The following is a 27823-nucleotide window of genomic DNA, read 5'->3' on the forward strand; positions in this document are numbered from 1 at the left end:
GAGTGTCTCTCACTTGTTGATGCTAGACACCGATCTTTGCAGAGTGGATCAAGTCATGCCCAGATCATACGAATGAAGTCACTGGATTCAGAGACAGGGCTTTGTATTAAGAAAGCAGGGTGACGAGAGAAGTTGCCCAAGAACAATTTCAGCATTATTATTATTTTTTAAACACAAGAAATTCTCACACGCTGGTAAAATGTTTGGGAGCTCGGAGTTATGTTGTAACGGATGCGGGAAATGGGGCATTTTCATACACACATGGTGGGCATGCCCTAGTGTGCAAATATTTGGGAAGAGGTCCTACTCACAGTACACTTCATTCTGGCATTTCATTGCCCCTTCTGAGCGATCCAGGAGCTGATAGGCTCGTTCCAACGTCGACTCCACAAGGGCGGCTGTTTTCTCGCCTACTCCTAGCAGCACATCTGTGCACAGCACAGATGTGGAAGCAACCTCAGGTGCACTCACTAAATATGTGGGTAAGGTATGGAATCTTTACACCATGGAAAAACTTACAGCCACCATGAATCAACATGGCATCCATTTACCACTTACATACGACACCAACATAGAACGGGAGGAATACACTTAACGATGCCCAAAACACTAAGGGCTTCAGATTTATGGGTGACGTCCCCCTCAGACACAGAGGGTGACTCGCCCTGACCCTCACGAATGCAAAGGCTATCAACAAGACGTATTCCTGCTCCATTGGTGGTTTCCGTTGCTGTACATTTTTGCATGATATGGAATGTTTAAACCTGGATGGGTGGGGGGGCAACAGTTACCGTGAGTTGGGAAATAATGCTGGATTTTGCTTGATCAAGCCTATTGTACAAGTCAGGGGTATGGATTTGTGCCAAATAACTCCAGATATTCGTCTTCACCAATACTTATGATGACTCTGCAATGTGTGTTGTGTTTCTTTAAACCAAAATGCTAAATAATTTTTTTTTTTTAAACCAAACCATAAGAATAGCATTTCCGGACAGAACGCTGGGACTTTTTCAAAGATAAGAAACCAAAGGAAAACAATTGCCACATGTACACTCTTGTCGGTATAAATAAAACACTCCGGAACCAAGTGTGAATTACTGCCCAAAATATGAACCAAAGAAAAAAACCAAAAAAAAAAAAAATTAAAAAAAATAAAAAAAAAAAAAGAATCGGGGAGATCATAATGTAATCTTCGGCGGTGAGCACTCCGAGTGAGACTTTTGCATCTATAAGAGTTACCCTGGTTTACCAGCTCATTTTGATTGAGGTGTTAGAACCAGACAAAAAAGAAATATTACAGAGAGCTAAATACGAAAAGGTGAACCATGGTATCAGCTGACAAATGCCAATAGTTGACTCAGTTTCCAATTGTGTGTGTGGTGTTACAGGTCTCCTCACTTACATGGAACCCAGGCAAGAACTTCCTTTCAAGGAGCAAATGTTAACAGAAACATGGGCTTGTCAAGCTATAAAGTAGAGTACAAGGTTAACAGTTCATTATAGGCTGAATACTACTACTGTCTGTGGACCTCACTGTTCCCATGCTGCACTTCGAGTGTCTGGCGCCCCATTAAGTTTCATGTGTAGGTGGCGCGCACCCTGAAACTTAGACCAGGCATTTGCTGTTCACTGTGGGGCAACCAAGCAAGAGGGAAGGTGCGGTTTGCTGCTGGAAGGTCCATCATAACAATAACCAAGACATCGAATTCTGGTCAATTCGGAATGTGAATCTCTGAATTCGGCCCACTGCAATTATGAGGAAGGGGAGGGCCAAATTATGAGATAGTGTTGAGTAAGTTTTGCGACAACAAAAGGCAAATTATGTGGGTGACACTTTTTGTGATAGTATTACTTAATTTGTCATTTTTACATGTGATCACGCCTTCTGGACCCTGGGTGCACCTCATTAGTGTCAATTCAACAGCCAACTACAGCAATAAGCAACAGAAAAATGATCAGTGAACATTTGCAAAGGGCGGAACTAAAAACACAGTGGCGTGGGTTGCCACTGTGTTTTAGTGACTTTTGAACCGTCTGAGCTAGGAACTATTTTTTCTGTCAAATATGCACATTATGTAGCAAATGGTGGATTATGTGGCAAATGCAGCACATCCATAATTTCGTGAAAAACGCTACAGCCACACAATCGCATAATTCCAGTGGCCCTGCTCCGAATGGCGAAGAAATGCACACACAGATTACTAGCCCAACTGGGGTAGCGACCCAGCCAGGTCTGTCCACATTTGAGTGTGTGTGAAAAGCAGGGTGAGCAGCGATACAAATTCTCGCTCACAACTTGCCTTTTCCTGTCATGAAGAATGGAAATGAGTTGGCTACAGGAAACGGCGGCCAATAAATGAACAGAATGCCTCCAGTGAACATAGGCCACACTAGGATTGCTGCGACTGGCCATGTTGCACAAGTTCTGACATCGTTTTGAGCATCCACGCCTGCTTGCAGCAACTTAAAGTTGTCTAATACTTTTGAAGGGCAGCTTGCTGGCACAACACAAAACCCATAATAAAAGCTTTGCCCACATGCTCGCTGCTTAAATGCGCAATACTGCTTTTGTCTACAATCTATTTACAAAATGAACCTTTAGTAATTATTTTAATAGCAAAGACAAAATATACACATCACTCTTCCAATTAATAATTTATGTTAAGTTCACCCACTTACTTCATTCACCTGCACCACAAACGCATGGCAGATGGGCCTGGAGAACCGACAGGCGGACAGAACAGTGGTATATTTAGTCCTGAAACAAATGCATCCCTTGTCTCTGTGTAGTCTGCAGTTGGCTTAGACCTCAAAATGGCCACCACCAGCATGCATAATTTATGTCAGCAGACATTAAAAACAATATCCATTAACGAACATCGCCTCCGCCAAGATAAATGACAAACTACCTGTATAGGCAAAGTCTGTTAATCTGAACTCTTGGATATTTTTACTTGAATTTTTTATTTCAATTACATTTTCCCTGAAGTTTACTGTATGCCTTCCAGTCTGGATCCAGACTCATGACAACAGTGCACCCTATGAGGTCTCCACTGACCTGAGCTGAAAGGAGTGATGCTGCTGCGAAGCATGGTACCAGAGGTATCTGCAGGTGTGTTATGTGTGGGCTCCCTAAACATCTCCCGAGTTAAAATAAAAGCAAGACGTAGGGCATCTTTTCATGCTGGAAGTGCAGTGGTAACTGGTTATGGTTTGGCTTGACAGTGCAGCTGTCGCCAGACAATTATGTCAGCATCACTAGAAAGGGACTTTGGCTACGCCCACGTTGGGAGCTAGGAGCACAGGTTTTAATTGAGTAGAAGTTGTGTGCTTCCACACAAAAAGTGCTTGCCTTCAATGCAGCAGTGATCATTTTATTTCTTCAGCTGCCCAAGCTTGAACTTTCAGGGGCACACGCAAGAAACTGAAATGCTTTTAAAGTGTCTAGGAAAACGTATAGATAATTTATGTTCATTTTCTCTGGCAGCAGCACAGATTGGAGGAGGGCAGTTATTAATCTACACATATTTTTTGGTCTGACTTGACAGTGCAACTGTTACCAAACATACAAACCTACACAAATACTATTCTACAGTTCTTTGCTTCGACAAATGCATATCTATCCCGATGCTATTTACATGTAATGCTTCACATTACCACGGAACATTCCTTAAAGCCAGACCTATTGGCATTGCCAATGCTCGCTTTATATTATTTTATTTACTTCCACCAGATTTTTGTACTGCAATGCTTTACACAGATGAAACCTGAAAGTACGTCGGAGGAGTTTGAGACGGGTATGCAACTCAAGAAGCACAATGACAGTGGGTTAGAGTCGAGAGCACTGCTGTCTAACGGCTCACCCACGTTTCATCTCCAATCCCAGCAATTAGATGTATACTACTAGCGAAAGTACTGTATTTAAAATTCAGGTACGGTACTCTCCAGATTAAGGCTTTTACATCTAAATGGGGGTCCGCTCAGAGAGAGAGAGGGGAAACTGATGATAGGTGTACCCAATGCCACACAGGAAGTAAAGAGGATGTAGCGCATGTTTTATTTTTCTGTCCCGTTTACAGAGTGCCAAGAAACAAATGGATAAAACCCTTGGGCAGGAAGTTATGTGTTGGAAAATATCTTGAAATGCTGCGCATCTTAAAAACTGACACCTCAAAACTCATTGTATTTGGTACCAGCAGATTTTTATTGGCAGTTAATTTTATAAGGATCAAAAAGGGGCTCAAATTGTAATTTTTTTTATTTTATTTTTTTATCGTGAATCATGTGAAATTTTTAACACATTGTAATCATGCGTGATTCCTACAAGCAAACAAAAATTATGTTATTTAAAGTTCATGTTCGACTGTAAATATACTTAGGGAAGTCATGTTCATACGCTTTTATGTAAAAACCCTAGTATCTTTAGATTAAGCACTTTGCACTTTATGGAAAACCAATCCTGGTTATTCTCGAATATTTTGATTTCAAGCCAGTTCGGAGTCATTTATATGTTAAAGCTGCCAAAAGTATACAGGCATTATACACTTCGAGCGTTAGGGAAATAGTTATGTTGCAGCTTATGATAGTGCCAGGCTTTTAACCGCTATAATGTGAATTTTAATGAGGGACCAGTTCCTTATATGTAAATAGACTATATATATTCTTTCTTTGTCTGTATTGATGCTTTTATGATTCTGTGAATCGAATAAAGATATATATTGTATATCATTAACAGCGTCCCCACTGAAAGTGCCAAGCTAAGTGTATACTAACCGCACACAGCATCACCACTATTTTCATGATTCCAATCTACTTTCAGGAAATGTCATTCTTATCAAGGCAAAATGGCAGTTAATGTTGTGTTTGCTCGTTTCGCATTATTTAGTAGTAAAAATAAAGGTGCGTGTAGAAATCCACCGTTTTGCGCGGTCTCCGCATATTTTTCACCTTTTGCTAGGACCCATATATTTTTTTTTTTAATTCTTTTTATTAAAGGACCCATATTTTTGATGGCTTTAGAACCCGGTGCACTTTTCTCCTGCTTACCAGTATTAAAGGGCCTGTATTCCCACTTAAACTATAGACGGATTGGCATATTCCTAATTCGTATATTTAGCTTGCCAATAAGTGCCAAGTGTATAGTACAAAGTAAACCTAGGGCCTGGAAGTTAAATGACTCTAGTGGACTGCAGCACTACTGTGCCATCCTCTACAGTGAAAGTGCAAACATGGCTCCAGGCCTACCAGTATAGCCTGACTCCAAAGCAGTGTAAAAACTGCAATTCGACCAGTCAAAATGCACCATTTTGACGGATCAAAAACTCCCTTTCAAATTACAATAAGTCACCGTTAGAAATGGGGGTCTCTAGTTGGCAAGGGCCTGCACATTTGTCCAAATAGGGACCCTTCTTCCTAGTCAGGATAAGGGAGTTACACTCCTAAAATAACCCCTGCTCACCCCCTTGGTAGCTTGGCACGAGCAGTCCGGCTTATCTTAGAGGCAGTGTGTAAAGCATTTGTACATAACCAACAGTAATACAGTGTAAGCACTACAAAAGACACCACACCAGTTTTGAAAACTATCAAATATTTGTATATACTTAAGACAAAACCAAAAACAATAAAAATTCACAATACAGTCCTTAAAAGTCTATAGTTACCAAAATACACTTTAAAAACAGCTATCAGGGCGTCATGATAAAATAAATCCAAACAGTTCTGGCTGACAGCGGCGTCACGGGCCAGCTACGGTGTCGGGTAGTCCCGCAAACAGTACCTTTTAGAAATGCACGGCGTTTATGACCTCTGGTTGAGCTTCCAAAAACACGGCGTGCGCAGGCGTCGGTTCTGGAGGTCGGGGCCCTCGAAGTCACGCGCGTTGCAGGTTGATCTCCTCTCTGTTGGAGTCAGGAGCGCTGACGTCGGCAGGCGTCGTGTGCTGCGGTGCGAAGTGCAGCAGTGCAGCGTGCGGTGCCCCCAGGTCACGGTGTGAGCAGTGGCTCGGTGGCGGCGTCAGATGGCATCGTCTGTGAGACCAGGGTCGCAGTGCGAGATGAAGGCGGTGCTCATCACGATGCTAGCAGGTCACGGTGCAAGCAGCGTCGTCGTTGTTGCTGAAGCACTGTCGTCGGCTGACGAAGTGGAGTTGATGGCACCGGCGTGTGGGATGAGGGCGGTGCGTGGTGTAACTTTACGAGCAGTGCCCTCGAACCACGGTGCAAGCAGCGGCGTCTATTTCAGCATGGAGCAGCGGCGTCGGGGATACCAAGGCATCGTCGTGAAGTGAGGCGGTGCAGAGTGCGGTGCCCACAGGTCGCGGTGCGAACAGCGGCTCGGTAGCGGCGTCAGCAGGTGTCGGTGAGACCAGGGTCGCGGTTCGGCATTGCCTTCTGTGGTGCCAAGGCATCGTCGTGAAGCGAGGCAGTGCGGAGTGCAGTGCGAGCAGCGGCTCGGTGGCGGCATCAGCAGGCGGCGGTGAGACCAGGGTCGCGTTGTGGCAGTGCCCTCTGCAGTGCCTTCAGGACACGGAGTCGGCAGCGGCATTGTAGATGTCGGCGGGTTGCTTTTCTTCTGTTGCAGCACAAAACACACAGTCCCCAGTGCTGAAGGCAAAAGAGCTTGAAGTCTTTGCTGTTCATGAGACTTCTTGAACAGGGGGCAAGCTCTACCTCAAGCCCTTAGAGAAACTCAAAAAAGTAGATTGCAGAAAGTCCAGTCCAGTCCAGTCCTTTCACTGCCCAAGACGGAAGCAGCCACTGCAGGTCAACACAGCGAAGCACACAGCAGAGTGGTAGTTCCTCCTCACAGCTTCTCCAGCTCTTCTTCTTTGCAGTCTTCTTGATCCAAAAGAGTTCTAAAAATCAGGGGTCTGGGCCCCAATACTTATAGCCCGAAATCCTTTGATCTCTTAGGCAGAGAGTGTCTGGCCCAGCCAGAACCAGTTCTGCCTTCTCTGGTGTGATTTCCTGGCAGGAGGTGGAGACGGCATTGTCAGAGGCAGACCAGGCCCTTTGAGGTGCAAGGAAATCTCCTCCCCCTTCCCCCAGCCCAGGTCCATTCAGCCCTCTCCTGACCCACCTAGACTATCTGGAGCCACTCCTGCTCCCCAGCCTTCTGTCATCCAAAACCGAGACAGGTAATCTACATTCCAGCAGAGGCACACGGGATGACTGAGCAAGAAAATACCTACTTTCTAAAAGTGGTATTTTCAAATACAGAATGTAAAAAATCACCTTCACTAAACGATGCATCTTTAGATTCTGAGTTCAGGCATACTAAATTACATTTTCCTACCTAGTTACCAGGCCAGTTATGTTTATAAGATGTTATAAACAAACATCCCATTCTGTCCTATGGGGAACAGGTAGCCTTGCAATAGTGAAAAACGAAATGGGCTGTAATTCACTATCAGGACATGCCACACACGCCAGGGCATGTCCTACCTTTCACATACACTGCACCCTGCCCACAGGGGTACCTTGGGCCTACCTTAGGGGTGACTAACATGTAGAAAAGGGAAGGTTTAGGGCCTTGCAAGTGGGTGCACTTGCCAAGTCGACATGGCAGTCCCAGACTGCACACAGGCTCTGCAATGCTAGGCCGGAGCCACACTTTACAGGCTGCTTGTGTGGGTGGCACAATCCAGTGCTGCAGCCCACCAAACGCATTTGATTTACAGGCCCTGGCACACCCAGTGCACTTTACTAGGAACTGACAATCAAATAGGCCAATCATGAAAACACCAATCCATAACACAATTAACCACAGGAGCACTTGCACTTTACCAGTGACCAGCAGCGAGAAAAGTGCGCAGAAACACAACGCAAGCAAAAACAGAGTAAAAACCGGGAGGGCAGAAAGCAAAAACTCTGGGGAAACACGCCAAAAGATGCCAAGTCTAACAGTCACCGACAAGGCAGCGTAGATGGGATTTAAAAGTAGGATATGTATAACAGTAATATGAATGTGTCCTTACAGTGACTAGTATCCAAAAATTATTTTCTAATGCAGAGGACTAGCTACCCTTCGCAAAAAACCAAAGTACAGATTAAAAATCCTAATAGTGTATCTTGTGAACAGGACTTGCTAAAAAAGTAATTAAACCAGTTATTAAAAATATGGTGAAGGCAGATATTACATATTAGGAAAAATTACTTTTAGAAAGTTACCTTTTCCCTGCCTGAAGTTCCTGGAGGCTAATCTGCATTTGCTCTCATACATCTCCTTGCAAGTGATTATCATTAGAAAAGGTTTAAAAAAAAAAAAAAGTGTGAAATGTCTCCCAGGAACAAACAATAGGCAGGCCAGAACGGGCAGAGAGGACTCCTCTAACCACACAGTATATAAAGGGTGGGTGATGTGACCATCCATTTCGACATTACAATGTCAAATTCTGCCTGAATCTCAAATTATGCTGGACAGGTCTGCTCGGTTTACATATAACACTTTGGATGCACTTGAACAGAAGGTAAACAGTATGCGTAAACAATTCTTGTGAATCCAGTCCAAGAGCTGGAAACCCCTACTTCTATTCTACCAGATTTCAGTTTATGGGTTTATTGTGGTTACAGTGGCTGCTCCAAACTATATATTAGTGTTAGGTGCAGCAAGACACTAGGATTTCCACTGGGCGGGCGGGCGGGCACACACACACACTGGCACACACACATGGGCACACACACACACATTGTTTGGCTGAAGACTTTCGCCATCTTGAAAATGCCCAAAGAAGTGGGATTGGCCCAGTGAACTTTTACCCCATTGAATAGGGCATGCCAAGTGTCATTCCTACTCACAAGCTTGTGCGAGGCATAAATGAAGCACCCCCAGGGACACACTTCCAAACATTCCTGGATCTCTGGAAGAACAAAACAAGACTGGATTAGCTGTGTGTGATCTGAGAGGAACCCAGAAGGAGTGGACCGGCTCCCTCTTGCACTGAGGGCATTGAAGTTGACACCTAGTTAGAAGGCTGACCTCTAGTTCAAGCTACAGAGATACCCCAGCTATAAGAGGTCTTTCCTGCAACTACACAGCTGACCTGTGTCTACTGGAACAGGACTTGGACTGCCAGTGGCTGAGATTAATTCAAGCATTCCATCCATCACTTTTTTGATGCCCCGAGTGTAACGGGTACGTCCAGACGTGTCTCCCATGCTCACTGTGCCACTAGACTCAAGCTATACCTGGCTCATGAGCCCTAATAAGGGTGGAACTGTCCCAGCTGCTGCTAGTGTTCCCGGTCAGGGAGGACCTGGCATGGCAGTTTGGGCAGGCCTGCTCCTACTAGAGCAGGGTCAAGACTGATTTGCATATGGCTGGATCCAAACCGAGGGGTTGCATGGAGGGCGGAAAATGATGGAGTGGGATGCGGCGGCAAGTGGTTGTCAGTGGCTGAGATAAATTCAAGCATTTCATCCATCACTTTGTTTTTAATGCCCTCGAACCTACTATTGGCATCTGTCGGACACCTATGATTCTCTCAGTGCAACCCTTGAGGCCCTGGAAGGATTTAGAAGTGTACTCCTGTGGTGGAGTGGGACTTAATGAGCTAAGAACAGAAGGTAAATTCATTGACAAGGATGACTTGGTTGGTGTATATGACCCGCGCTCCATCGAGGTCAAGACCAAATTGCGACTATTTCCTTGTCTTCTGTGACCATTGACTATCCCAGGCGCTTCCTGCTTTTTGGAGCTGTTCCTACTTACAACTATACAAATTCATATCTCCGGTTCACCTTTTTGGATTTTTGTCATTTTATTTATTAAATGTTACTCCTCCTTTCTAATCCGATTTTGATTTTTTTGCATTTTGACTTTATTACTGTTTTGGTACTGTATAAATATTTTACACAATGCCCAGAGTAAGCCTTGTTTGCTCTGTGCCATGGCCAACAGAGGTTTGAGCTCAGGTTCCTTTAGTGACTTTGTGGAGTCACCCCAAGTGTTGCAATTTTTCCACAAGTTAGTTACGCACCACTAATAATAATAATAAACCTATTTCTTACAATAGCCATTTTTGTTTTCCGAGCAGTGCAAGGATAGTGATGTGACAGGCCTTTAATTTCATTAAGTTAGTAGCTAAAAAAACCAAAGTAGTCATAATCAGTAATATTATAAAGCGCAACTACTCACCTGTGAGGGTCTCATGGCGCTGAATGCAGATAGAGGTTAAAAGAGGAAATGACAGTTACAGTCTGGTCTATTTTATGGGGAAATCCCAAGGTAGATCTTCTATGATTCAAAGTAAATGCATACCTTACAAACACCTACATTTCTTTGCAGCAACTGTGTCTATTTTCCAGGTCATTAATCAGGAGGATTTTTTTTGCTAACAGGCAATACCTTTTACGTCACATGCTGGGTACTGGAGTGGCAGGTAGTGAGCAGTCTATTACAGCTTTTAGGTTCCTCCAGATGATTACGGGAGCTGGGAGTGTAGAGCAGGCAGCAGAAGACAGAAGTAGGGGCATTTACTTTCAAAGCAGCCAGGAAGCAGCAGACTGCAAAGGTCACTAAACGGTATGATTACGTTTTTGGTTTATAAGATGAACACTAAAGTCACTCTCAGGGACAGTCGGTCTGCACAGTAAATAAAAGAGCTCTTTACGTGTTCTAAGAGGAATGACAATAACAAAATACCCCAAAAGGCAAAAATTACAAAATGCACATCAGGCTTTCAGCAAGAAGACTGGATGGGTGTCTCCAACTGCCAGCACTTGCCCAACTAATAAAAAGGAACAAGCAATGGTAAAGCCAACAGGTTTCACCTTTGGGACCTATTGCCAATGGTTTTTAGCAATGCTGCAGAGCATCCTTGTTGCTGTGCAGCATGGCTAAAGAATAATTTAGAAAAAGGCTAAGACCACGCCGCCTGCTTCATTTTGTAGGAGAGCACACCATGCTTGCATACACCAAGTAAATGACACAGGCACCATTTGTTTTCTTCTCATTCACATATCTGATTAGGATTGGTAAATAACAAAAATAAAGTGGAAAATAGTTTCCTTTTTTAAGTCAGGTGGGGCAATATCAATATCAATACAATGGAAGCGCCATGATGGGTGTGGGTAGTGGAAGCAACGCAGAGGGCACAAGTTAGGGGTGGGGGGGTAGGAGGGCGGAGGAAAGGAAATGGGTGACAGAGAGAGAGCAACGGGTGTCGCAGCGGGAAGAAAAGCAAATGGACTTGAGAGATGGCAAGGTAGACCTAGAAAAGGACAGGCACCCAGACACAAACTAAGTGTTGGGGGAACACACAATGGTGAGTACATCGTAGAAGGGACAGGGAGAAGCACAAGGCTGAAAAACTCAAGCACTCTAATGGAGTGTGTAGGAAAGGGCCCTTTTTGACATGGTCACTGCCCCTTTTTTCATGGTATACGATGTGATTTCGACTGGAAGTGCATTGGGTTCCTTATAATCAGGTCCCCAGTTCCAGATCTCTTTCGTAAAAACTGTGCAATTGTACCCCAATTGGCAATACCTTTAGCACCCTCTGTAAGTCGCTAGTAGAAGGTACCCTTGGTACCTAGGGTCTGAGGTACTAAAGAGGGACCACTAGGGCTGCAACAACAATTGTGCCACCCTAAAGGAGCCCTCAGTAAGATCTTGCAAATCTGCCATAGCAGGCTGCGTGTGTTGGTACATACAAAAGTGAAAGCACAACATTGCACACAGCCTGTGTGCCATGACGGCAGACACTGCATGCAATACAGGCAAGCCCCTCCTACTGCAGGCCTTATAGCCCTAAGGCAGTGTGCACTGTACTACATGTGAGGGCATACCTGCATAAGCAGATGTACCCCTGTACTGGCCTGTTCAATTACTGGCCATGCAAGCGAACAGGGAAGCCATTTTAAAGCATGTGCTGGACACAGATGAAAACAAGTTCTCCAGCTACATGATGGCTTCACTGAAAATTGGGATGTTTGGTATCAAACATCTCATATTGATAAACCCCCACTGATGACAGTGGTGGGTTTGTTAATACATGCACCCAGAGGGCACCTTAGAGGTGCCCTCTGAAAACCTACCAGCTGCTGGTGTGCAGACTGAATATTTACTGCCAGCCCGCCACCAGAGATTGGTTTCTGACCCCCAAGGGTGAGGGCCTCTGCTCTCAGGGGGCCATAAACCAAGTCTTCTCAGGCAGAGGGTGCTTTGCATTTCCGGCCCACAGGATGAACTGCGAATTAGCATTCCAAGGCAGGGGAGCTTCAAAGTGGCAACCACCTTTGGTATGCAAATCCGACTTCTCTCACAGGAGAGGAAACCAAACCCCTTTGTCCAGAACCCTTTGGCACCTGGAATGGCGGGATCATTAGCTAGTATAGACAGGCGTATAAAACCTCAGGCTAGTACCACCCCTGAACTGGGCTACTTGAAGTGGATGCGACTTTTCAGCAGTGACCCTCGTAGTGACGGCAAATTGAGGATCTCAGGGACAAGGTTATGCCCTTTTTCCCCAGGAAACGGTCATATAGAGGGCAGAGTCGCCCCAGGGGTCAGTAGCTCATTGGCTACTACCCTACACTACCCTAACACCCCTAAATTCAGTATTTTGGGAAGGCCCTGGGACCAGGAAATCAGATCCTGACGACCTACAATGAAGGAAGACACTGAAGGGCCGCAAAAGAAAAGACTGAAGAATAGCAACTGACTTGCCCTCCTCAACCACAAGTGCTCCCGAAATAAGACACCCGACATCTAAAACACCCTCTGCACCCGGCCGCCCTGGCCCAAGGAAAAGAGGACCATTGGTGTCCCTACATCCCCTAGCATCGCAAGACCCGAACCCGCTGGTTGGTTCTGCCCGAATGGCCTCCCAGTACAATTCCGCAGCCTCTTTTTCGGCAGATTGATCTCCACTGAGTAACCTTGGGCACCCGACGCTGTTTAGCACCACGGCACCTGGCCGCCCTTGTGCTACTGGAGTTGACCTGCTGGTGTTGCCTTGGAATGTGCCCCTATTCACCTTAAGCCTTTGAGACTGGTCGCGTAAATCGCTGTACTATACTGAAATGCCGTGCTTATTTGACTTCTCCTATGATAACATTGTAGCTTCCGAAAAATGCATGAAGTGTTTAAACGCAAAAGTATTTCTCATGCAAAAACTGGATAGTATAGATTCTGGTGCCCAAACATTTATAAAGACACGTGTTTTTTTTTTTTTTTTAAATAAATTTCCTTATTGATGTGTGCATCATTTATTGACCTTTGTGTGCATTTGCCGATGTTGAACACTCCTCTCTGATAAGCCTTATGCTGCTCGACCACACTACCCCCTAGAAGAGCACATTGGGATTGCTAGAGCAAGTCCCTGTCCATTAATCTGGGAATTCCCGGACTCTTCGGACGATAGACCTCCTCTTGGTATATCATATAAGCAGCTGGCTTCCTACATAGTGCCTAAAATAAAAGAAAAAAGTAGTTCGCAAAACGTGAGCAGTAGAAGGACACGAGTAATTGGTAATACTTCATGTGAGGAAAAGACACACGATGGGTAAGGCAAGCCATTGAACATGAAGCAGACAAATGAGAATGACTAAAGCCAACCAATGGTATGCACTGGGTGGGCTGCAAGCCCCTCTATTATCTTGGTAATCCCACGATCTGTATTTCACAACCACACAGCTATGCTGCCTGGTAGGCTCGACCCATACACAAAATCTGCCCTTTGTCACCATGCTCCATACAACCCGCCAAACACTGGAATTTGTATGTAAAAATAAGTAACTTTCACAGGGAAAGAGCTCAAACTGAGCACATCTCTGGTTCATCCAATTAATATTTGGTGTATTTGCATTTTTATACATCTCACCTCTGATGAAGAAAGCGTTTTGTCCACAATGGATTATCCCTGCAGCAGACGTTATTGGCAGAGGACTGCAAGCAATATGACCAGAGGTTGTCAATTTGAAAGGCCAGACCTGGGGTCATATGTTTGCTTCTACATATAGTATTTGAGGAAAGGAACTCTTCAAAGGACAACACCCCTTACCAGGCAGTGGGAGAGTCCATGACAATTTACAATTGCTTTCGCCGCAATTAAATGATTTCTCTTCCAAAGAGGAGCGACACATACATGATTCTATTTCATGTTTCGGTGAGGCACCCTGCATCAATAAAAACATGCAGCCTCTTAAGGAAAAATCCCCACAGGGGAAAAAGTGTCAAAGCCTGCTAACATGTCTGTCATCCTTCAAACGTGACGCTATAGTGTGTAAATTAGCAGTATTTCTAAAATGGAGAAAAGGATGCCATACAAAGCCACAAGGCAGAATTTTTTTACTACAGTGATGTACAAAGGCACACAGAAAGCACATTATACAAAGACCATACGAATCGTGTAGGTTAGCCATCCCACTGATATTTAAGTTGTAGAATCAAAGTATTCGCCAACTTTACCACAACTCTAATAGCCATTTTATATCCCTGCACATTTTGTTCTCATAGAGGCCATATTTAATGCTTTAAAACAACCTAAAGTACTACTGAAGTGATTATTCAACAAGCCCCTTCCGATTAGAAGTAACCAATAAATTATACTAAACCTTTTAAATGACTGATGTATTAGGCATCCATTTTGGTGTTGTGAATAAGCAATCGGGTGTGCCAATGTAGGCCTTTCATGTTCTGCCCTCTGTAGTCTACAATATCACAGACACAAAAGCAGTGCATGGAGGGAGCACCCGCCTAGAAGACTCTGCAGATAAACTATTGAATGGTTAGTCATTCAAAATTATGTGGTAATGATCACCATATGAGTGATAAAGTACTAGATGTTTTCCTCTTGTTAGGAGGAAGGACTTCCTGAATGTGGCAGTCTTAAATGACTGTTTGCCCGGAGATACTCCTAACATACCTGGTCAAAAGGTAGTTATGGTTACACTCCACAGACTAGAGTTTTGTTTCCTAAGCGCTGTGTACATGTAATAATATTTTTATAATAACCAAAGCTACAAGTGACCTTTCAAGCCAATCATGTGAAAACTCAGTGGAGGAACTACATGCATCATATGATCATACTAAAAAACAAAAAGCTTATCTCTGGTCAGAACATTCTTTTCTCTATACCCATTTAGTAAGATTATTTATGACCATCTATGGAGTATCTCACTATAAAAATTGGATAAGTAAAACGTACAAAAAAACATCATCTGACAAAATACAGAAAGGCAGGCCATGATTTACCCACTGTACAGTCAGGGACTTCGGCAAAGACTGGTGACTGGGTAGAAAATGAAGCAGAAAAAGGAGTACAGCACTGCCCAGGATCACACAGGAAGTCACAGAAGAAAAGGGATCCAAAGGGGAAGCCTGAACGAAGGAACAAGATGCCTAAGACTCAGAAAGGACAGGCACTCATGAGGCGTTTCAGTATTCAGAATCACTACACAGAGGACGGATGTGCAATAGACATATATAAAACAACATTTACAATAACACACCGGTAAAACAGAAGCTCAGTAAGTTCGTCACCCACAATTGCGGTTACAGATACTGACTGCAAATACCCCTTGTTCTGTCCTAACTCTATTACGCCAATAGCCTCGACCACGGATCACCTTTAACAACTATGAAAAGACTACAACAGATTCAGAACAGGAAATTACTGTAACTCAGGAGTCAAGATAGCACTGCAGGCAGTGCTAGTTCAAGGAAACAGGAAATAGCTACAGCTCAGGAAACAAGGAGTCAAGAGGGCACTGCAAGCAGTGCAAATCAGTAACAAGAAATAGCTGAAGCTTGGAAACAAAGAAGAACTATAGTTCAGGAAACAAGGTAGCACTGCTGGCAGTCCTAATTCAGGCACAAGGAATAGCTATAGCTCAGAAATTCTAGAAACAATGATATCAAAAGCTCAGGAAACAAGGATCGGTCTCTCCGGAACATGGCTGCAATGACCAACGCTGGACTGAAGGAAGCTGGGGCTTAAAAGAGCTCACAGTAATAACAGGCATCAGGTGAGAGCAGGCTAGTAGCAGCGAGCCACAGGTGAGCTTAATTCCTTCACCCATCCTTGGCCTGCTGGGGTGGAGACGTAACAGTGAGCAGGGAATTCTAAGTAATGGAGTTTCCAGCATGAGCAGACTGGCTTCCACAAAACCCGGCATGGATTGGGAATGGATGTCAATTCCCAAATAGTGTCCAAATGGCTGGAAGTCAGTATATGCATGATGGGGAGGGTCTGGAAGCTTATTAGAACACTGGAGAGCCCCACAATTCAGATACCTAGTGGTGGGCACGAGAATGCAGGGAGCGAGTCGCAACACCCATCATGACTAAGAGGAACAAATAAAATTATGGCATGCTCAGTATCATATTCTAGGAAGCTCCTACACCCCTTAAAAAAAAATTCAGACTATAAGGAAAAATAAGCTAGAACTACTGAAAGATCCGGAGTACAAAACTGAACTAAGCATCTTACTGCAGCGCTTCAAAATAACATGCAGATCTGGAGAGGTGTCATGGAATCTCGAGGAGACGTTGAGGATATTGCTCCATTGGTGAAGAGCAATGGTCAAGCTCCATTCCAGGGCTGTACTCTCCAAAAACAGTGTTATGCTCAGCATATCTTTTAGTTGTCACAATAATGCAGTTTTAAACCCCCCCCCCCCCCAAGTACAAAGATTTTGTTCCCGTAGTTAAAAGATTTAAGTCTTCAAGTGTGCAAGAATGTGATGGGGTTCCCATTAGAATTTCTACGAAAAACCCAGAGAAATTAGCGAAACAGCAGTCACTTCTTTAGGAGGAATGCATAAGATTGAAGCCAGAACCAATATCTCAGAAAGGTAGCTTAGTCTTATAAGATCAATTCTCATCAGCTGATTTGCCTTAAAACACCTTGCTTGGTTGTTTTTGTTATCACATTTGGATACTTTGGCATTTGGTAACAAAATAACGCCTTTTGACCAAACTGGCTTTCGTCATTGAGAAGTATCCAGCCTTCGTGCTACGGAGTGCTCTGCGAATTCTTCTGCTAAGTATTCAAGAAGTAAAAGCAAAGCATTGCATACTCTTTATATTTTAGCACAGTTTTTGATTTCGGTAAACGTTTACTAATGTAAGCTCTTGATTCAAGAATTATATAATTTTGATCAACTTCTGGTCGGGAGAATTAGAATGGGACATAAACCCTAATTCAATACAAGATGGTGTTAACCTGAGTAGGAGGTGGAATTGTTATTGCTTTCTGGAAAACACTGGGTGGCTTAACCTCTGAAGTGAGGTAAAATGTGTTTCTGAGAATGTTCAACTAATCAGAATGACTGTCCTCCAATGAGGGTTAGCTAATTGGGTTTAACATGTCTGCAAGATAAAATGCATGGAGGACGGGGATTGCGCGAGTGTGAGAGAGCTCAATCTAACCAAATTTCAAACAGGAAACTGGCTTAGTACTGGTCAGATCATGGTTTTGGTGCCTAAGGACAGCTACTTGCCTGGCTGCAATGTTCTGGACAGCTTTTAGTACATGACAGTACATTTCTCATGCCGCTGTTAACTATCAAAATTATTCTAAAGAAGGAACCAATGAAGAACATAGAAGCATATCCATTTTTATGATCAAATAATTCTTATCAGTTGTCTAATAAACATGCTCTGTCTGCACCTCAAAATCAGAAGTCTGATTAAAAGTGTGCTGGTTTGGTCTCACAAGTTATTTCTCCATTTGAATCCCTTTTCGTATAAAGACGGTGTCTGCTAAAGTCAAATTTGTCTGCTGAGTCCCTTGCCCTACATTCTTACCTTTGCCTCCAATTTCCACTTGTACATTTACAGTAGAAAATATATAGAAGAGAATTGAGTTGCAAACAGATACAATTTCTTATTGTGGCAATGAAAGCAGCCCGCTAGCGTCTGAGATAAACCTTTTATTGGAGATTGAAAACCTCCTCAATGTTTTGTCAATTAGCTGTACAGCACTCAATACAACTCAATCAAGCCAGTCTCAGACATACATCAAAAGCATCTTGTGACCTCCAGCCGGTCATGTAAGCCTGTGATTCTGTATGCAGTAAAGTCACACTGTAATCAATAAATCCGTTTTAAAACTAAACCTGCCATGCCCAAGTCTGTCAAAATGATTAAATCAGGACATAAGAGGATAAAAAGCATTTTCAAATGCAAGAAACATTGAAAACGTAAAATATGTAATCCTAGTAAAAGATCAGTTCAGAATACAAAAACGTTTTGAGGAGAAAAAATATATAAATACAAAACAATCCTATACTCTGACTTAATGACAGTCAACACAATTTAAATCCCATTTTAAATTAATCATTTCATGAAACCGAAATATTTCAAATTCAAGAACCTTAGTTCATGCCAAATGCATCTGCAAATCATCAAAATGGATGCTTTAATAGATGTTAAACACAAAGGTTCTGCTCTCTTAAGTCTTACATAAGCACCACTGTCTAGGATTTTTTTTTAAAGTTGCAACACGATCCTATGATATTTATCATTACAAAATACCCACAGGACAGTGTTTTTTTTATTTTTATATACAAGACTTCATGTGAACTGAACAAGTATTATTTAGGGACAACACTGAATGCACTTTTCCTTGGAGAATCCTTCCAACTCTCCCCTTTGACAAGAATGATTGCATGAATGCCAATACTAAGCAGGACTTAATTGTTACTTAAGCAGTGAGCGGATGGCCAAATTCTGAATTCACTCGAGCCCAGCAAAGCAACATGCAGTGCTTTATATGTAAATGTATTGTGTAGTCAACTGCACAACACACATGCAGGACACTCATTAAGTAATTAACAACATACCTAACTATATACAATGTAGCGAAAAATAGTCTTTGGATTCAAAAACCCTAGACAGCACATGGTTTATTACGAACAAAGGAACTCTTTGTATGAAAGGCAAAACTTCGAATTGGACATCCTACATACTGAATGTGTGACAAGTCTCACCCTAGCTGATACTCCATTGCATTTTTCGTTGCCTCCCTCGCTCATATAACTCTCAAAGCACACAACTTTTATACCCATGTGTCACTTTCATTAATTTCTCTCGAAGTAATAAATGCATAGATTTATTTGAAAATATGGGTTTAATGGAAGACAGTGCAAACATGATGTTTTTTTTTTCTTTAATGCCCCTCTTCGGTTACATTACACGATTGTTTAAGCACAGTGCGTGTAAGGCTCCTATCAGAACAGAAGTGGTCTTTGAACACATAATGCCTTTAAACACAATTATCCTTGGTGGCTAATGTGATTAAGTACAGCAACTGCCCTTTAGTTGTGATATCGTTATGTACAGCAATTCTCTTTGGTGGAGAATTTTATTGTGTCGAGCAACTGAATGTGTTTTTTTCATGACATCATGTGCAATTACTCTTTCTGTATAATGTATAAGTTTATTTGCATAGTTAATTAAAACCGTTGCAAAATGCCAACATGATCAAAAAAGGAAAAGAACACAATTATATACATTTACAACGCATTCCTTCATAATTATTAAGTTTAAAAGCTTTTTTTTTTTTATCTAAAATTAAGCAGCTTTAACAACGAAGTGTATAATTACTCTCCAATTGCTGCCCCGAAACTTTTTGCCGACCATTGACAAGCCCTTCTAACCTTAGCGAACAGCCCCTTTTAAAAAACTGCCGACTCCGTGTGACATGCCCTCAGGTATTGTACTGTACGACCACCGCGTACTTCAGATGTAAAAGTTCATTTCTTTGAGGGGAATTACTCTTTCTGATTTTCCTTGAATACACAAGTAAAACAACAATCCTTAGTGGCCGGATTTCCCAAGCGTAATGTATCTATTCTGCAATTTTACACATGTGCTTAACTTAAGGGTTGGGCGCGATGCAATCACAAAATTAATTATATGAATTTAGGGGATGCCTAATACTGGGTATTACACAGCATTATGTAGTATTAAAGTCTCATCTTGAAGTATCATCTTTCCTATCGTCACAGAAGTTCTCAGTGATAGCCGGCATCATAATTAAGGGCAGTCGGAGACACTGTGGCCAAGATACACACGACTCTTGCGTAAAACAGGAACTGTAACTCTCCTGTAACTGGAAAGCTATATTGCACCGATAGAAGAGAGATTGGCTCCTGTGATTTTTGTTATGCTAAATATTAAACTACACTGCCCCCAACGGAAAAGGGGTCGGAAAATAGTGTGGCAAATTTTGTATATATGCTTTAGGGGATACAAAACTGGAACACAATACATCATAGAAGGATAAAAAGCCAACAGTGGTAAAAAAATTGCATTCAATTGTAGAAATGACTATGTATTGCAGCAACCTGCATATGTCCCTTAAATTAGCATAACCCCTGTCCACCACAAACTTTCAAGACAATTCTTTAAAACAACCTCTGCTGCCACTCCAGTAAGAAGAATCATCAACAATTCCTTAACTACCAGAATATTTCCAGAAGAACTCAAAAAGTCACACATACGCCCTTTACTGAAGAAAACAAACTTGGACCCGCTGAACCTTCACAACTACAGACCCATTACAAATGGACCTTTCCTGGGCAAACGGATAGAAAGAGCAGCGTTCGCCCAGATGTCACAATTCATTGAAGAGAATGACATACTTTCAGACTTCCAAAGAGGATTCCATCTGGATAGAGGCACTAAATCTGCCTTCCTTGCCATCTGGCCTGAAGGATACAGAAGACCGCAACGGGATTGCTGCTCTACTCCTCTTGGACCTCTCGGCTGCCTTTGACACGGTTGACCATGACACTCTGAAACAAAGACTCTATGAAGCTGGCATAGAGGGCACTGCTCTAGACTGGATCGCGTCCTACCTTCGAAACAGAACTTATGTCATCCATACCCCACCTTTCTCATCCAAACCATAATCCACAAAAGCTGGGGTCCCTCAAGGCTCTATCATCTCGCCCATGCTTTTCAACATCTACATGAAGTCATTACCGGAACTGATCAATCAATTTCACCTCACGTGCTAGAACTATGCAGATGACACGCGTATACTACTTCAACTGGAATGCCCCAAAGACATTGGAAAATACCCCAATTTTCAGATGTCTCAGAGCCGTAGATCAGTGGATGACATGGAGCCATCTCAAATTGAATGCTTTCAAAATGGAAATACTCACGTGTGGCGATTGGAAACATTATGACCCGCTTGCTGCCTGGCCTGATGAACTGGGATCATCGCCTAAAGTATCGAAGGAAGTAAGAAACCTCAGAATGACCATGGACTCCAAGCTGTCGATGAATGCCCAAGTGGACAAACTAGCAAGATCAAGCTTTGTCACTATAAAAAAGCTGCGACTAATTTGGCCTCATTTGGGATTTCCACACAAAGTCCAAGCTACCATCTCCCTTGTTCTGTCCAAACTCGATTACGCCAATAGCCTGTACCACAGATCACCTTCAACGACCATGAAAAGACTACAACGGATTCAGAACTTGGTTGCCAGACTACTCTTGCATATCAAACCGCGAGACCACATCTCACCTGCCTTGAAACCCCCCTGCATTGGTTACCGGTTGCCAGAAGCTCCACGTTCAAGGTACTTTTTAATCACCCACAAAGCAATACATGAAATGGAACTGCTCTTTATCAGGAATAAAATCACCAAACACATTCAACAAAGGAACCTCCGCTCTAAAGGGGCATCTTGCCTCAAAATCCCAAGATAGGGTGGCACATCCTTGTCTGTTTAGGCAGTCAAACTATGGAACTCTTTACCCCTCAACATAAGATCCACCGACAACCACCCTATCTTCAGAAAACTATTCAAGAATTGGATTTTCCCCACATAAGCACCATACGCAAACATACATTTACAGCATATCCCTCTGTATATAAGCATTTATTTTCACTATATATATGTACCTATCTTTGTGTATTGCTTTGTATAAACATGTAGAATAACAATGTTGTTAAAAAAAAAAAATCATCTTTGGTCTACATGTACTTGCTTCCGTTGTGCATCTATGTACCTCCATCTGTGTGTGTTACTTTTCTCCTGCAAAAGCACATCCAATGCACTACCCTATTTCTCATCCTGTACCTCTATCAATATCTTTAATCTACATATAATTGCCTCCTTTATGCATCTATATACTTTTAATGTACTTATGGAGGTTATATATCACTTTACTCCAATTTGGCATTTCCAATGCACTACTCTATTTTTCAGCCTATGCTCCACTATCAAGCCCCTCATTTCTGTATAACTAGGAGTTGTGACAGAAAGGGAAATGTGGCAGTTATCATTAACCTGTGGGGATTTTTTACAGGTTAATTGAATACAAAAATATCCTGTGACAAAAAGTTTCCATTCAGCCAGGAAGCACACCTTCAGATTGCTTACATCTTGGCATAGTAGTGCGCACACAATCACGATTTTATTATGCCAAGTCCCTGTCCAATGCCGGACAATCCGCTTTCAGCGCTCATTAAATTATCAAGCAGACGAAAACGACCCCTCAAGTTTGATTGAGTTCCGATTCAGAATACTTGACTCTATATAAGTGACATCCCTAGGTTAAAAAAATAAATTAAATCCAATAGTACGCGAAAAGTAATAATTGTGTTTATTGTCTTTGCGAAAAAAGAGGCTGAATTTAAAAGAAAGCTACAAAACGCCTACACGGCATATAACAAACATTTACGTTGATATGAATTTTTTTTTTTTTTTTTAAAGGCATGTTTGGCAAATTTATCGGTTTTCCTGGGGGCTGTTTATATTCCATATCTACCACCATTGAAGACCAACTGTGTGACAAGCAGTCTGGTTGAGAAGGGAGCACAAGCAACCGTTTTTAGGCATTTTTGGGTCTCGCCTAGGCAGCCCATATGCCTATTACTGTCAAAGCCTCCACGTTAAAGAACAGTAGATGGTGTAGCACCCAGGATAATGAGCTGCATAGCTAAAAACTTATAAGGTCCCAAAGGCAAAGCCTATTGTATATGTCAATGCTTGTTTTAGCGGTTGTGTGTCGCTTTGAAAAGTAAATGCAGCTATGTCTTCAGTCGAGGGCCACCTCCTTGAAGAACAGTGATGTGGTACGGGTTGTTTCAGTTGTCATTAGACTCTTCTTCATAACACGGGTAATATTGAAGTCTTATCATTTCCTAGGCTAAGAGGACTTCGAAATCTGCTACATGCAGTTTCACGGTTCACATCTTTAAAAAAAAAATTGTAAACTTGCTTGTACCAGCAAGAGGAGAGCAGTTGGTTGAATCGCTGTGACAACACAGAGGTTCATAACATCACTTGGGTACATATAATTAGTAGGCCAGTGATTACTCATAGGGATCTCTATGAAAAGCAATCTATGAAGGTCACAACAAGTCTCTCTTAGAAAACTGAAGCCACCCCTGCCCCATTAACACTCACCTGCTTGGCGGCCAGCACCAGCAAGCAGGGCACCAGGCCGAGAACCCTCATACCGCCCGCCGGACTGAACGACTGGCGGAGACTGAGCACCAGCAGCAGCACTCCCTGCTGACCGGAAATTCAGCCTGACTGCAACAGAGGGAGACAAACACACCGACAGGGTAGGGCTATAGAGTTGTGCTGCGCGTCCGCCATGTTGGAGTGGGGAAACTTACAGTTCAGGATCAGGAGTGATGCTAGTCCTCAGTAAAGAAACGCAAAACTAAATCACTAAATCTGACGTCACAAGCAGAGTGCTCTGTGCACAGCATAGTCCAGCTTAAAAGGGAAGAGTTGGGAGCCGCAGCTATAACGACGCATTTTGGGGGTTATTCTTGCAGCGCTGCTCGACACAGACCAGAGGTTAATTTAAGCTCCGAGAGAAGGGTATTTCGGACAGTCTGATTAATTGAGCGTTGGACCCCGCGCCTCCATGAGGAAAATATCCTCCTCTGGATCTGTTTCACCGCGCGGGTCTTGCCAAGCAGAGAGAAAACTCCCAAACCAAAATGGCCACCGCGATAACAACGGAGCAAAATAACATCTTCCCAAAAATATCATACACCACCATCGACCAATCACTCCCCTGTATGCTCCTCGAATACGGCCAGCACCATCTCGACTGCCACTTTCTTTGTGTGTGCTCAGTTCCAGCAGTTCAGCTAGCAATTAACGGGTGCCAGCCATCTGTGTCAACATGAAACCGCAACGGCGGTGGAACTCCGCATGATTAGACAAGCAAAGTCTCCTTCCCGAATATCCACATCTCCCAGCAGAGGCCTGTTCAATCTTGTTCCTGTTCACCTCCTAGAAAAAACAGAAAGCATCGTATAAACAATGTTTCTCTAAAGAGAAATCATGATATCCACATCCAACAGGAATCATATGGAATTGTTTATCATCAATAGGGAGAGCGCAGGGCCGGCTCATAGGACGGTGCGACCAGTGTAGCCGCACTGGGCGCTGACCTGGGAGTGGGGCACTGACCTCAAGAGAGGGGGGGGGGGGGGGGGGGTGTTTAGCAACAATTTACACATTAAAAGTCAAGTGCCCGCTGCAGAGATCCTTGTGAGTCCAGTTTTCAGGCAGCATTAAAGATGTCAAGATAAGTCCTGTGATTAATGTTTATGCTAGACAGTGAGATCAGAGTTTTGTCTAATGACAGTTTTGACTCGAGCGCCATAAAGCAGCGCAGAGGAATTAATATGCCTGCTGCAAAGAACAGATCTGTATTTTATGTGGATAGCTGAGTGGGTTAGTAAAGCCAGCCTTTACCAGCGCTTTAAAACAAATGAAATATATGTGAGAGAGGGGCTATGGAGAGATGAGGGGCACTTTTGCTGGGTGGTAATGGGGCAATCTGAGGAAGGGGAGAGGATGTGGTCCGTCGGCTGCGCTGCCGCCTCTGGTGCAGGAAACCAGGGTTCGAGCCTCGAGGTCGCGTCCACATCCTGTGATTCTGGGCAAATCACTTAATCTCCCCGTGCCTGAATGTGTAATGTAAATACGGTGCTATGTAAAGCGCTCCAATACCTTCGGGTCGAGTTCGTGCTATATAAATATGCAAGAAAAAGGGGGGGGTCATAGGGGGGCCAAAAAAGATTGTCGCACCAGGCTGCACCAGCGCTAAAGCTGGCCATGGAAGTTATTAGGAAAAGCAGAAAATATAAGAAATCTGATTTAGTTTTATTATGTGTAAAACATTAAAATTCACTCCATCAGGAAAGAAACTACCTGTAATATCCAGTGCTGGAATGTCCGACACCCTTTTACAGGAGATTTGGTGTAACAACATGGGCAACTTGCCAAATCTTTATTTGCGAGACAGATCCAAGTAATCCGGCTAGCGTTAAAAAAAATTCAAGACCACATTGACGGAAAACATTATTGAATAGTGTGGTTGAGGAGGACTGGAAAACCTAATTCTCCATGCCCTAAGATGAAGGCAATTGCCCTGAATCAGGGAATGAAGCCCACTGGGTCTCAGAGGACCATTGTGAAGTATGGGAACCAAATCAGAACTTTGCAAGACATTTGAAGGAGGACTGGAAATCAAAATTGCATTCTCCAGGAAGGAGTCACTAGAATCAACTCCGCCTCTTGCCTCTGCATCTGAGTCGCTAGTCTTGGAATCATCATGAATGGAGGGAACGCATTATAAAGTTCTCTCACCAATATTGCAGGAATGCATCTGTCGACCACAGCTTCTGGATCCGGTCTCCAACTGAAAAAAATCCATCAGTTGTCGATTCAACCGTTATGCAAAAAGGTCCATTTTGCATGGATCCTAATCGTGATCGCTCTTCATGCACTTGGGCATCCAATCGCTGAAATTGTTCAGATGCTGGAGTGTCAATATACCACATGGTCTGGCAGATACTCCACTATCACAGAGATACAGTTCTGAAAGCAGTGATGTCAAAAATCCTTGGCTATCTCCACCAGTATTCGCAGTCTTATGCCCCCACTGAAACTTTGTCCATTCTCAACAAGATACAGCAACTTGCTTTGCTCAGGCCAATGACTTTATTGCTAAGGAGCCAGTAACAATTCCAGGCAATTGATATGCATTCGAAGTTCCTCCATCAACCATCTGCCGCACGTAGAGACCATTCCACACCGGACACCCCAGCCCCAAAGGCTAGCATCTGACTCTATCGTGACATTCTGCAGCGATCTGAATATCTCCCGGCCATTACACACCTCCGTGTGCTCAAGCCACGATGTCAATTCTGTTTTGACTTTGCAGGTTAATTGAACTAGGGGAGTGTATGTTAAGCCCTTGCACAGATGGAGAATCTTCAGTCCCTGCAATGCTCTGTAATAGAGCAGGCCTTGAAAAATTACTTGGATCGACAAGGCCAAGGGACACACTATCCTGGTTAAATGCCTCAAGGACACAGTCTCTTTGTTCAACACATTTTGAAGTTCCCTCTTAATCGCTTTCATTTTGTGAGATGGAAGAAGCAATTGGGTTGTCCGTAAATCCCCAGGAAATCCCTGGAATTCTTTGGATTGCGTCGAGGGCAATATTGGATTCTCTGAGTTTATCACAAACCCTAGATCCTGAAGTGATTTAATTGTCCATGAGATATGTTGAATCACTAAGGTTAGATTTTGTGTCAAAGTGATGAAATCGTCAAGATATATTATGAGATGCACACCTTTGGTCCGTAGAAGTTCTACGACAGGTCTCATCAGTTTCAGGAAACACCACGGGGCTGAGGACAGCCCGAATAAAAGAACTTTGTATTCGAACCACTTGTTTCTCCACTGGAACAGGAGAAAACGTTGATGGGGAGCAAAATTGGAATTGTCAGAAACACATCCTTTAAATCCAACCTGACTATCCACTCCCCGGCTTGGAGGAGATCCCGTAAGAGATGTATCCTTCCATCTTGAAGTGCTGGTGAACTATGAAACAACTGAATTCTCGCAGACTTAAGAACTCGCAGATTTGAGACCAGACGGAAGCCTCTGCCTTTATTTGCACCAATAAAATTGAACTGCAAAGTCCCATGGGATGTGGTTGGGACCTTGATATAGCTTATTTTTGCAAAATAGTCCGAATTTCTGCCTCTATAAAAGTCTGTGCTGCTTGGGGTAAAACGAGAGGGTGCAGTTTGCCAGACTGTACTGTAAAACCCCAATTTGAAACCTGGTACCGTATCTAGTATTCGGGAAGCTTGAGAATACATTTCCCAATTGTGCAGGAAGAGGCCCACTCTGCCTCCAATGTAACATAGGATTATGGAATGATCTGTACCTGTAAAACTGGAGTAGAAGCCTCCGGTTTGACTCCTCAGTAATCCTCTAGGTGTCCTCCTCTGTTCCTGCTGCCTCAATAATGAGAGGGAAAGAAGGTTCCACCTCTGTGACTCTTCTGCCCATGTACCTCGGTGTCTCGGCTGGTAACCTCTTTGGGGACCCGAGACAGAGGTTCTCTTGGGCTCTATCAACCTCACTTATATCTCATCTTCTCCAAAATCGAATATTGTTAAATTCCCAGTCTCTGTGAGACTCCTAACTGCTATCAAGCTGGCAATTTTAGCATTGACATGCGTTTTTAGTCCTGAAGTTGACAGGTTATGGTTAGTCTGTGCTTCAGATGCACTATTCACCTGTATGTCATTCTGCCACACAGCTGCCAAGTTTCCCAGGTGTCCTGCTCCAGTTCAGATTTTTATCTTTGAATTCTGGGCCATATAGTGTTATTTTCTAATGGAATAAACAGGACTACAAGTCCCAGAATTCAAAGAAAGATCCTGGACTGGACTAGCAAACCATGCATGGACCTGGGAAACTGCTCCCTGGCTCTTCCATGTCACCTGTTTCAACTGTTTGTAGTCTGGCTATGGCTGGGTCACTCTAGCAAACCCTATTCTGGCTCACTTCTGTCCATATATAAG

General features: G+C 43.3%; 1 protein-coding gene across 2 annotated transcripts in view; it reads right to left on the reverse strand.

The window, feature by feature from the left end:
* SPPL2B (signal peptide peptidase like 2B) overlaps positions 1–27374 on the reverse strand; it is a 116313-nt gene extending 88939 nt beyond the window's left edge. For both annotated transcript variants that reach the window (XM_085639663.1, XM_085639664.1), the window contains exons 1-2: positions 27181–27374; positions 23376–24221 (exon numbers count right to left, since the gene is read on the reverse strand). In XM_085639663.1, the coding sequence (XP_085495789.1) occupies positions 23376–23426 (51 nt within the window). In that variant the 5' untranslated portion in view covers positions 23427–24221; positions 27181–27374. The remainder of the gene's footprint in view (positions 1–23375; positions 24222–27180) is intronic.
* Between the last annotated feature and the right edge of the window lie 449 nt (positions 27375–27823).

This window comes from Triturus cristatus, chromosome 12, assembly GCF_964204655.1.
Source record: "Triturus cristatus chromosome 12, aTriCri1.1, whole genome shotgun sequence".
NCBI classification, from domain to species: domain Eukaryota; kingdom Metazoa; phylum Chordata; class Amphibia; order Caudata; family Salamandridae; genus Triturus; species Triturus cristatus.